General features: G+C 45.1%; 3 protein-coding genes across 3 annotated transcripts; 2 read left to right on the top strand and 1 right to left on the bottom strand.

The window, feature by feature from the left end:
- Positions 1–958: 958 nt before the first annotated feature.
- Positions 959–2,700, bottom strand: BDV38DRAFT_269009 (uncharacterized protein; the record flags this gene model as incomplete). Its single annotated transcript, XM_032056886.1, has 5 exons — positions 959–1,098; positions 1,193–1,637; positions 1,771–1,918; positions 1,988–2,590; positions 2,651–2,700. The coding sequence occupies 5 exons, from the start codon at positions 2,698–2,700 to the stop codon at positions 959–961; spliced, it is 1,386 nt and encodes a 461-aa protein (XP_031916461.1).
- Positions 2,701–2,966: 266 nt separating this feature from the next.
- On the top strand, positions 2,967–5,991 carry BDV38DRAFT_279907 (glycosyl hydrolases family 18-domain-containing protein; the record flags this gene model as incomplete). Its single annotated transcript, XM_032059162.1, has 12 exons — positions 2,967–2,993; positions 3,071–3,114; positions 3,172–3,584; positions 3,658–3,902; positions 3,978–4,062; positions 4,113–4,284; positions 4,343–4,398; positions 4,456–4,572; positions 4,640–4,766; positions 5,023–5,119; positions 5,184–5,585; positions 5,659–5,991. The coding sequence occupies 12 exons, from the start codon at positions 2,967–2,969 to the stop codon at positions 5,989–5,991; spliced, it is 2,118 nt and encodes a 705-aa protein (XP_031916460.1).
- Positions 5,992–6,460: 469 nt separating this feature from the next.
- BDV38DRAFT_18047 (uncharacterized protein) lies at positions 6,461–8,301 on the top strand. Its single transcript, XM_032052071.1, has one exon. The coding sequence runs from the start codon at positions 7,063–7,065 to the stop codon at positions 8,128–8,130; it is 1,068 nt and encodes a 355-aa protein (XP_031916459.1). The 5' UTR covers positions 6,461–7,062; the 3' UTR covers positions 8,131–8,301.
- The last annotated feature ends 4,447 nt before the right edge of the window (positions 8,302–12,748 follow it).

Raw genomic sequence — 12,748 nt, 5'->3', positions numbered from 1 at the left:
GCGCCAAAGACTATTCGAAGAATAGCCCAAAGTGAACCAACTACATTAAGTTAACAGAGGGTCTAAAATAGATTGAAAAACACAAATCGAAAGTTGACTGGTAGCTGTACGATAGTTCTATATGTTTAGTAGTACTCTATCTATACTAGAAGCCTCTATTTGGAGCTGTTATTTGAGAAATCAGCCTGTTGTATCGCTCTGTCAGGAAGATATATATGTCGTGACTTATATACCCATGAAAACAGAAACCGGGTATTTACAGGAGAACTCTCGAGCACATATTATTCTAATCGGCGTTCAGAACAAAAGTCACAAAGCCACCCGTTTAGTGTACAGTTAGAGAACCTTAGTTTATGATTTCGTGCTATACAAGAACTGACTGTTCTTCAGAAATGCTCTAACATAGTCACAAAGTAGGAAGTATGCCGACCACAGCGGTTTAAATAGCCAAATGCTTACAATCGCTAAGAGGAAACACCGACACAGACACCATATCCTAGCCAAAGAGTTCTGCAATCGCTCCCTACTTGTGGATTCCATTTATAGAACGTGTCCAACGCAATGCCATTTGCCTCTGCAATGGTGGCACATTCATCTCCGCTCTTTACCACATGATACGCATTGCACGTTTTGATTGCCCCCGGCTGGGGTGTGACGGTCGCTAAAGGGGCAAGGGATGTAGATGTATCAATGGTTGGGGTGACAGGACTAGTTGCTTAGGTTAGTGAAGTCGTCGTGCTTGATGATGACAGTGGACCAGTACCCAGGCAAACTGCGCGCTGCTCTTCACCTTTGAGTCCCGCAAACAGCCCAGTATTACAGTCACCGGACCCTATCCACGGATTCAACTCCACTAGCTTGGCTTCGGAAAAGTCAGATCCTTCGGTTATAGCAGAGCACTGAAAGCTAGAAAGTGTTGGTCAGCTTCGCCTAGCTACTGGGGGAACCACGGCAGGAATCATGTACCCTCAGCCTCTTTGCTACGTATCACGTAGTAGCAATTGCAACCAGACGCAGTACCCTTCATGATCCACGCTTCATCGACGGTATCGCATTTTCTCTCGACGGGCACGCCGTCCGGAGGATCGCTCGAAGTATCTGATTCAGTTTGTTAGCATAGTTCATGCGGTCCGCCTGCCGCAATGCGATGTAAGCAGCAGTCAGCCTATGGGACTTGATAGATTATACGTACGATCGTGTGAGTTCAGAACGCAGTAACTATAGCCCTTGTGAACCACACAATCCGATACATCTAGGCTGGGGTTCCACTGTACGAGGTCACCAACAGTGACCGAGTAAGGGTGGGAATAGAATGAACAGGCTGTGTAGTTGATGCCGAGCCTGTCCAGGAAATCAGTACTAAGACCCCACTCCTTCGTTGGGTTATTGTTTGCATCAATAGCATCCCTATAAACTGCACAGTCTTGCAATGTTCCCGCAGCATGTGGCAGTGTATAGGTTGGTCCTGGGGTCCATGTCTCCGTTGTACTTGCAGGTATGGTGAAGCTGGTGGTGGGTGCTGCAGTGACAGTCCAGCCTGAGTAGGTCGCAATGTTGCCGACGGCTCCAACGCAGTAGGCATATCCGTCCCACAGGTTCGTACAGTTGGCAAAGACGTCTGGATTCAGGAACAGCCACTCCTCGTATGGAATCCCAGCATTAGCGGCAATATCGGTGCATGAGTCGTTATATTTTGTCTAGAAAAGAATTTATCGAACTGTTAGAGGCAAGGCCCATAGACAACACTTGTAAAACAGGTTAATTTCTTACCGTATACCATTTACCGCAGCGGTGATTAGAACCTGCCATAGCATTTGTTGGAACTGGCGCAGGTGTGCTGTAGACTATACCAGTGGTAGTAGGGGCTGATGTAGTCGTTGGAGCGCCTGTGGGCACTTCTATAGCACCACCTGGGGGTCTGTCGTGTAAAACTCAGTAAGTAGCACAATGAAGTCATAAAGAACAAATTGATCTGCTCGCTACTTACCCCTTACAGATTTCCCATCCGTAAAAGAGATGAAAATTATCGCACAAACTGCTGATGCTCGGATTCCAAGCTAGGATTTTTGCCATGTTGACGTTCCAGTCAGACATCATTTGAGCGCAAGTATTTCCGGCCAACAGAGTTGTTGAGTTACAGCTCTCCGGAATGCAAATATTTTCTCCTGGTGCAGCCAGATTTGAGCAGAAAATTGTGATTCCATTGGCGACCATGAGGTTGTATGTAGAAACACTATGCTTTTTAGCAATCGAATGACATGTGTACGTGGTCGCATAGGCGCGCGTAGAGGTTGGAGTAGCAGCATTAGTCCCAGTACCGGTACTCGTTGCCGTGCTAGACGATGTAATAGAGGAATTCAAGGCGTATCCCGTAGGCGCTACATAGGTATACCCAGTAGCTCCACAGCTCGAGGTTAATGAGGTAAAGTCTTCTGCCCACTCATCATGGTAGCCTATCGGCGATTCTAGTTGTATTTTGAACGGCCCAAGAGTGCAGTCAGAACAGTCATGCGCTGCGCTGTCGTCGCCTGTTGCATTTGTTTGGCTTCGCCATTCCTCCAAGATCAAGTCACAGTAGTTTCCTGACGATCTAAAGTTTATATGTTAGGTCATCGTACCTACCACGGTACAGGTTTTGATAGGATCTTACGAGTCTTTGTAGCAGCTCACATCATACGTGTATAGAAGGTTGTCGATCATGAATGTTGCTTAAACAGAACCTGTCTTAGCAATACTTTCCACAGCACATCAAGTCTGAATTAGGGTGAACATTAGCGGTTGCTCCAGCGGATGAATCTACTAACATAAGTATATAGGGAGTATCCTGGGGCGGGCGACCGACGTGGCAAGCCCAGAGATACAGATAACTATGTCAAATTGTTGGCTGAGTTAAGAAACACATTCGATGCATCGGGCAGAAAGCTTGGTATAACTTTTACAGCGCCTTCTTCATACTGGTATCTGAAATGGTTCGACCTTCCAGCGTTGCTGAAGTACGCAGACTGGATGAACTTTGTCAGTATCCTCGTCTAGCCCAGAAAAGAGACACAATGCTAAACAAACTGGGCAGATGACATATGACCTACATGGCGAGTGGGATAGACGAAATTCTATGTAAGTCAGGTCTTACTCCTGATACTATTGGAATTATTCTTAACATGGGGCCTATAGTGGAAGTATTGTTCAGGCCCACACCAACCTGACTAATATCAAAGAAGCTGCAGACCTTCTCTGGCGCGTTGGAACCGATCCAGGTAAAGTCGTTATGGGCTTTGGCTTTTACGGTCGAACCTTTACGCTTAAAAACAGCGGCTGTACAGCTCCGGGCTGTCCCTTCACCACAGGAGGTACCTCTGGGCCCTGTGCTCACACCAGTGGTTACCTAGCATACTACGAGATACAGGATCTGCTGGATAAAAATCCTCATATTACTCCTGTTCATGACAAGGACGCCGCGGTTCTGCATTTCACATATGACAAGGACCAATGGATCTCATACGACGACAAAACAACGTTTAAGCAAGAGCTTGACTGGGCTAGAAGCGTCGACCTTGGTGGTTCCTCAATCTGGGCGTCTGACCAAGGTTGGTATATTCCCCAGTGTTGTCAAGGCTAGACGTTCTTGGAGTATTTGCAGCTCACTCGCTATTTGAACAGATACGTATGACTTCGCAGCCCATGCAGCTCTCCTCGGCAAGGCCAACGTCACCTCAGCGCAAGAGAAGGTCAAGGTAAGGTCTCTCTCCGTGACACAAGCCGTACTAGCCGAAAGTGTTGCAAGATCTCTGAATGAAGGGTGCTATCGAGGCTCCGAATGCGTCAATCTTGATATCGCTCAGGTCACCTGTGACAGAGGGTATACTTTAGTGGGATATGACAAAGATAAATGTCAAAAGTCCAAGGTGTGTACTGTCGATCTTTAATTGAGACTGCGGTCGGTATATAACAGTATCAAACATTGACACATCTACCACCAGAAAAACTACGGTCAACCGATATGTTGCGATACTGATTCAGCTCCCTCTACCTGTCAGTGGCGTGGGGGTGGGAGAGATTGTAATGGTCAGTATACGGTAGTTTCCTATAAACCGCAGCTAACCCTGCCTCAACAGGACAATGCCATTCAGGAGAAATCAAGCTTTTTACATCCAGCACTGGTGGAGGTGACTACAATGGGTTCCAGAGTGAGTCTGCCACGAAGAAATGCAAGCGTGGGACGAAAGCATTTTGTTGCGAGGATAGCACTTTCGGTAATCTTACCTTGGACTGCTACTGGACTGGTTGGTATGCTGGCTTTGGTCGAACTCATCTCTATATGAACGCTACTAACCGGCCATCATAGCGATGGATCCTGCAAGGACGGCGAGGTGAGCGTGGCAGAAGCGGCTAACATGAACGGTATCTTATACGGATTTGAAACCCGATGAACCTGATTCCAAGCTAACCTGCTCTAAGGCAAATGTACCGTTTTCCATCATACCATGCACTATTGCTGCAAAGACAACACTGTTCCACTGAAAGATTGCCACTTCGCTACTGATAACCAAGGGGACTCGCTCACTGGTTGTAATTGTATGTATTATCTAGCTTTTGCGAGTTGCCATAGGCATGTTTTACTGACAAGAACCCCAAATTGTAGGGTGGAGAAAAAAGGCATTATGCTGCACGCCTCAGGGAACACCAGCAGCATCCTGTGATGATATGGACCTGTGCAAGATCGACTCGGATTACTGTGACACCATGAGCCTTGATACAGACTACAAAAAGTGAGATCTAGAGGATCCATATGACGACGATGACTATAATATACATATCATTGAGCGACGGGCGCTTCCGGCATTTTCGGCATTCCATATCAGGCAATGGAAAATAATGATGAGGGCGCTTCCTTGGCCTTCCAGCGGGGACCTGTTAAAAACCAAAGCAGGTAAAGCGGTACTGCATAAATACTTCATGTATGTCGCCTCTTTGATGAGTTCTCATGCTCAGTTAAATCAACCCTATACTAACAGCATCCGGCAGGTTAGGAGCATCGTCGTGTGCTAGGGCAGTTTTTGAAGCAGTGGACCCCGGCAAGGTGGCCCCAAAGTCCAAATTCGATACAGAACATGTCGTTGAGGTGCGTGGATGACCCTAACTAATGGATTCTGTCTAGACGAGGTGGCGAGGCTAAAACATCACAGAAAGTAATCATCAAAATTCTCCTAAGAAGTGCCGTCACTGGGGTGCTGCCCTCGGGCTCACTTATGAAAAGTGCGATTATAGATGGGGCGAATTTTGTCAAATACTGGGATAAGCCTCTTTCAGCTCTGAATCGTGCTCCATCAATTGCTGACGGGGACGCCCTAATTCCTAATGATCGTTTGTACAGCGCCTTGGGTACAGTGAACAACCGTGCAACATTTCTTCTCGCCGAGAAGTACTTGAATATGGTGAAAGGCAGAATTTTCAAGATGCAGCTTAAGGACGAAATTTTCAATGGATTCATTACAAGTCCGGAAGATGCGAAAAAGTTTGACCCAGCATTAGAGCTAGCTGCTAAGACTGGTACGGGCGAGGAGGCTCCTTTTAAACACATTCGCCTGGTATGTAAGACTTCGAGCAAAGGCCGCATGACCAAAATTCCTTTAATTTCTATGTGACTAAGCATACGTATAGGCAATAGGGGTATGGAATTACCTTAACCATCCAGAAGTGCTGAGCCGAGTTGACACCGTGCGGGAGAATTTGTTCGCTGAGACAATAGTTCTGGCCCAGACGGTACCTGGCTTCAAGAGTCTACCTGGGATTCTCAAAGACGTGGACGCGGACTGGTACAGAGTGGCAGCATCAGGAACGAGAGACTGGGTAGCAACTCAACTAATGTTGATGTCGTTGCGATACATGGGGTCTAGAGCTGCCAACGCTGAGGTTGTACACACAACTGCTCAACTTTTGAAGAACCAGCTAGATGATATTGTGGTCCCCGCGTTGAAGGCGCTTAAAGATTAGGTGAGCAGCTAGAATTATTGCTGTACCCCTAGGGTTAAACCTAGGCTCCGGGAGAATTCCTGCTGCGCCACCTTTCCTTTGGTCTTCAATACAAGGGTTCCGATAAGGACATCAGTTGACACAATATGGGTGCTGTTTGTTTAAGCTTACTAACCATCGGGTACCCACCAAAGCTACTATTTGTAGCCCTAATTTAATCCTAAAATGAACTAGAAAATTTAGATGAATGGTGTAGCAGCTCTATGAGGAGCTTCCATAATTATCGCATCCTTGTGTTAGACTCATGGACTCAAGTAAAGTACCTATCATCGTACAGACACTGGTCAAATGACTAAGCAACCCCTGGTAACTAGTCAAGCTACGTGGGAGTTACTTAACTAACCTGACCTAGCCAAGGAGCATATAAAAGCAGGGTGATTCCCGCCCCAGGGGAATCTTGCGATTTCCCCTTCATCACTTTGTTTCCGCCCCGTTGCCACCCCATCATTTTGTCCCACTTGACTCACTGTTAGTGATCCATCATCCATTGGCATGCTATCCTGCATAGGGCTCGTCCGGCGACATATATTTCCCACCTCTCGCTCTCACTTCAAGGGACTTACCCTGATGGCAGTCTCAAACTCGGTTCAATTTCCAGCCAGACGTACTATCTGTCAACTGCAGAGAAATGACAACTTCCACAAGGTGCGGCTTCGAACTCCAGCTGAGATAAAGAGGGGATTGCAGGTTTTGTTCTCCGTTCTTAGAGACCCTTCCCTCGCGGGACAACTACGCGAACTGAAGCTAGATCGTACACCGTGCTTATCGTATAGGGGTGACCCTTATGAGATTCGGCCAACACAGGTCTTGCTGCCGTCAGAAGACCTCCAGAGGCTCCAGCTCGCCGTCAGAAACGCAGGGTTCAAAGGGCAAGGAGAACATGAACAGATAATGAATATGCTTCTACAGGATGTTAGCACGCCCCGAAGGTACGACAATTACTCTTGCATAGAGCAATGATCTTTCTAGGCGCTTACAATTCTCAGTCCATTTGACAAGTACTTATATTTCCAAGCGCAGGCACTAGCTGTCATGCTTGTCTTCCTGTCACCTCAATTGGAATCCTTAGCCTTCTGCCCACTAGGGTTGCAACATCCCTCCGAAACATATATATTCGAAAACTTTCTCCAGCGAGCCGTCGATGAGAAGCGCGATGTGGCTGGTCTGCAGAATCTTCACTCGGTGAGATTTCTCTCTGATATAGACAATGATATGGATGATGGTACACTCTACTGGGATTATGAGGTTCATGACTGCCTTATTTTCATCCGGGAGCTCCCCGCCATTGAATCCGTTCGTTTCGAGGCTATCCAGCCGAGCCGCGATGTACGAATGTGGCCTCGACCACGTTCAGCCAACTACACTGTTATCATACTCCACCACTGTATTATGCATTCGCCCGAGGAGTTGGATATCATTATCCAGTCAGCCAAGCGACTAAGGAAATTTGCATTTACAGTCGGTGGACGCTGCGAGCTAGACTATGGTGTATCACCAGTCAGTCCAATAGCTCTCTTGGAGTCGTTGCTCACCCACCGGCACACGTTGGAAGAGCTGGATCTTGACATCCAGGCGCATGTGACCTTCCGTGAAATGTTCGATGAGGATCGCGGCGCGTCTTGGAGCGGCCTATATGAAGAGGTAGACGAAGGGCTCCAGGATTGGGTGGCTCAAAGGGAAAAAGTCCTTGGTATGGAATCAATGGCTCCGGAGTGTGCGCTGAGGAGCTTTCTCAATCTCAAGCATCTTAGTATCGGCACCCATGTTCTCTACTGCTACGCTCGCGGTTTTGGTGCCGGTCGTCTGAAGGAACCTTTCTCACTTGTTGACAACCTCCCCCCACGTCTGGAATCGCTACGCATCTACGGCTATGGCTTGCCGGGTGAATACCCACACAAGTATATGGAATCACTGGATCTAGATATAGAGGCCCAGATAGCAAACTTTCTGGAGCAAAAGGATGCAAGATTACCATCTTTGAAGGTTATTGAGGGTATCGATGCACCTATACCTCATGGGCACTCCGTAGAAGGTTCTGACGACGAGCACCTGTTATGGCAGCGTGAGGACTACGATTGGGGAGCCGATTATGATAGCTAAGCATCGTCATCTGGGATTGTTTGGTTAATTGCTCATAAATCCCTTCCCCAGTCTGGGCTTTGGTACATAGCATGACGCCTTGTAATCTGAGGTGGTGTTTTCAAAATGGATATACTCGAATCACCAATACGCTTTCTTGTTCGTTGATCGGGCTGATAGCCTGTTCAGTATTGATTTCTCTTCTCTTCTTTTGTCTTCTCTTATTCTTTACTTTTCTATTCCCATCCTCTATCTCTTTTACTTCGTTTTTTCCCGGGAATATTTGTATCTTAGTGCTAGTGAAGCTGAAGGAGGACGTGAATCTGTGGCCCCTAGTAAAGTAAAGCTGCTTATCTCTATACTTAGATCATACTTAGAAACCAGCTTATGTCACGCACTTTGTGCTTAGTTAGTTCTGGTAGTAGTAAAAGAGAATCCGAGGACCAGTCCCTTTTATACACACCACATCCTTCAAGGATATCAAATCACCACTCACCGAGCACAACCCCATATATCGTCTCGAAACGCACAGCCTTCCATTTCCACCTGTTTTTCTACAATATCGTAGTTCTCCCGTTCTAGACCCCGTCGCTTTAGTGAGGGGTGAGAGTACTACGGAGTACCGCGGACTAAATCTAGATTACGGACAAGACTTCGGATTTTCGGATTTCTTACCGAAATCTCACTTCTTTATATTCGGCTATGACTGCCACGCACTTCTAGTTTTGTAGTGCCTTACAATGTACTTTTTGATAGTATCTTCTAACTAAATAAATCCAGCTTATAGTCTAATACTTACTATTAATTATTATATTAGTGGTAGTGGTAGATACGTAATAGTGGTGTAGATAATAGATATCTATTATCTAGACTAGGTCCTAAATTTAAGAAGGGCAAAGCACTCCATACTGTAGGCTTAAATTTCAGAAGTAGTACGGATTAAATATTCTCGGGTTCGTACTAGTTGAAATTCCAAATAGATATACTCCCGTACTACCATTATTAGTATAATACAGTGGAGCTTCATAAATAGATTTAACTGGCTAATATATATTGTGTTAACGTGAATAAAGTTGGTAATCTTTTAATTTGTCCGTATGGAGTAAGCTTGATTTAGTCGTGGCTACTATACCGGTCTAATATTACTAAATCTAAATTCCTTAGGAGAATTTGGGCATATCTGATATTTTCAATCTGTAAGCTACTAGGTGGATGGTTTTCAGTCACCCGAATAGAGCAATATCTTAAATAAACAGCGATTCTATCTGATTTTTATTGTTATTAAGCGGGCTACTTTAGCTAGTGATATAAATTCTGGAGATTTAATCTGTTAATATCATTATAACAGAAAACTATTTCCTATCTAATTAAACATTTCCACGCATTGGAAAGGTCTTCACGTCATCTGAACCACAACTCTTTAAACGAACGAAGTGCACCGCCCTTCCCAATAACTTAGTCCAATGACTTTGTTTCTACGGAGATTATTATATAAAAATACATCGGGTGCAAGCTCCAACTTGTATTGACTCCTTAAGGGATATATTTTCTATAGCCTTTAATATTATGAGCCAGATAAGTTTTCTCATTTCAGTCACAGTATAGAGCAAATCTAGGAAAGAGAAGAGACACGAAGTTCCGAAAATAGCACAGGATCAATCTCTAGTATAGATCTTGTACTGTACTAGTATAGGAGATGTGCCCAGAATTACCAGTAATATACATTACAAGACAACTATCGCGACTTTTTATCGGTCCTACCTACCAGGGTTATCAATATCGGGACCCGAGGCCAGCAGCCCCTACTTTATGAGCCGGGTGAGGAAGCTTACGCTAATTATGTAACTGTCAGTTATATTTGGGGGCACACTCCACCAATATATACCAAACACAGAATTGGATTATACAGACTTCTGCGGTAACAATAAGTGAAATAAGTTTCCCTTCTACTGTTATCTGATTGGCCAAAATCTTTTGTAGATACCGTTGAGATAGTTCGAGGCCTTAACTTTCGCTATCATTGGATTAATAGTCTCTGTATTATCCAAGGCGATGCTGATAATTGGGCTAAAGAGGCTCAGTGTATACATTTATACTATGGAAATACTACCTTGACAATTGCCGCGGCCGGAAGCTCAAGTAACCAAGAAAGCTTCTTTTATTCCAGAAATATTTTTTTGAGGCGGTCGATTTGTCTTATTCCTGCCCAGTGTCATGCTCCCAATACCGACCCCGGCTTTTATATATATGTCAATAAACCCATACTATGGTATAAGGACGACTTCTACTCGGTATTGTACTCCCGAGACTGGGTACTCCAAGAGGAGTTAATATCAAGAAAATAATCAAGGTTTGGGAAGAATAGTATCTATTGAAATTGTTGCGAGGTGTTTGCCACAGAGTCTGATCCTGTTAGTGCAAGGGTTCTGACTTATAGAACCAATATATACTGTGAACAAACTCCATTACCGCTACAACTTCGACTTGCCGACAACCCAATAGCAGCTTATACACAGCGGAATCCTTATTACGACTTATGGTATACTCTTATTGATAGCCTCAATAAACAAAACTTGAAATATAAAAGAGACGCGTTGCCAGCAGTTTCTGGCATGGCACAGATATTTTTACCGTTTGTGAATCGCGGGGAACAATATATCGCAGGGTTTTGGCGAGGAGATCTCACAGTAGGCTTGCTCTGGGTGGTCGAATGTATAGTATTTAGGGGACGCCTTGTCCCTCCCAGTATAGGAAAATATTTTACAGAGGGGTTTACCGGGCCTTCTTGGTCATAGATTTCATGTTGTCACAAAGACTTCAACTAGGGTTTCAGTGATAAAATCCTCCCTGAGAGTATATACAGCTACACCCGACACAGTACAGTTATTGGTACTCAAATTGTCGATGTGACAGTGACTCCAAAGAGAAATAGCCAGCCCTTTGAAGAGGTCCTCGAAGGGTCTTTGAAAATTAAAGTAAGACTACCAAAACTGTAACTTGATACAAGACCATACAAGAGGTCACAAGAGAATATTAGAAAATCTAGATAGGAGTATAAATATTTGCCATCCACACATATAAGAAGAGTGACAATTGATAAGATAATTTTCCCTAGGGCAAGGCGCCAAATCACTAGAGAGTGTGATTTAGACAATATTGACAATTCTGCCCTTCTCCGTAATACAAATAAGTTTTAGGGTAGAAGCAACCTTTCTGCCCTTACTAATGCACTCTAATAACTAGCCATTTCCATATCATTTTATGAGTTAGTTTTACTTCCCAACGAACAGCAGAATAGGTATATAAGAATTAGGCGAGCAGTAATTGATATCAAGGAGTATGTCTTCCAATTGTGCACTCTTCTATTCCGACAGATCATAGTAATGTAAGGAACCGGGAACAAGAAGAGGAATGATGTGTTAACTAGAAAAGGACACTAAAATGCGACTGCATGAAACCCAATCATTGTTAATGAGGAAGCATAGAGGGAGATTCCCTACCTTCTATGTCGGTTTTATTTGTTAATTTTCTTTCCTTTTTTTTCGGCACCCAGATTGTATGTCAAGCCTCAGAAAGGTTTACCAGATCTTGCCCTAAGAAAACACCTTTGCTAGCCTCTCAGGGAGGGCAGTGTGACTGCGTTATATCGCTCTGCTAAACTGGACAGGCTTATATAATGGATTTATCTTACACTCCCTGAGGGATAAAACTCCTAGCAGTTTATGGCATCCGCCGGTGAGAGATTGTAAACCTGACGGAGCGAAAATAACCCTAAAGTACTTATGCTCCAGCGGTGTAATAAGGCACGACCTCATTAAAGCCCAGTTTAGAAACTGATATTAACACCATGTGCACATTTGCTTCAGTGAGGGACAACGGTGCAGCACTAAACAACAGTAAAGTGGGTTCCAGTGAATCTGCTAGGGCTTGGTAGTGCTTGCGTAGAGATCTTCCAGGGTTTAGGCTGCCTCCTAGTATCTAATTTCGTTCTCCTCGCTTTCGATTGCTTTGCGCGCTCTGCGTGCTCCGGCTGCTTCTAGAGCTAGCCCTACTTGGGGCCCTGCTAGATTCGCTGTTTCTTATCTGCCCCAGATCTATGGGCATATCTAGGGTCCTAGGGCCCCCGCGATATATCGGTGTTGGTGATAGTGGTGACGGTGGTGGTGGTATCCCGCTCAGGGGTGCCCATCCCGACGCGCTCGGTAGACTACCACTATGGGGGTTTGGGACCTCCATAGCGGTTCCTGAGGCCTCAGGGGGCGTTTCTCGATCGATTGACGCGTTAAAATGACGTGTTTAGGTTGGGCGTTGACTTTGATGTTCCCCGATTATAGTATAGAGGACCTTTAAAGTATCTGAGATAATGACTTTATTTATTTATTTATTTATTTAATCAAGTTTAACGTCCATATAGAGCCGTTTGGCTATGACAGACACATGTGTCTAGGCAGTGGCCTAGACCACTGCCTCTGAGCTGTCCCTAGAAGCTCTATAAGCTCCTACTATCCTTTGCATATTCGTTCTGGTCCTTTTCCTCGCCCGATTCACATATCTGCGCCAGGGCCTTTGGGCTATGCCCTCCTCTGTACTCATTATCTGTTAGATATCACCTAGGTGTGCCTAGGCTATCCCTCCTACT

This window comes from Aspergillus pseudotamarii (assembly GCF_009193445.1).
Source record: "Aspergillus pseudotamarii strain CBS 117625 unplaced genomic scaffold BDV38scaffold_11, whole genome shotgun sequence".
Classification (NCBI taxonomy): Eukaryota; Fungi; Ascomycota; class Eurotiomycetes; order Eurotiales; family Aspergillaceae; genus Aspergillus; species Aspergillus pseudotamarii.
The sequence above is the reverse complement of the archived record's forward strand: the minus strand, read 5'-3'. Positions and strand labels throughout refer to the sequence as shown.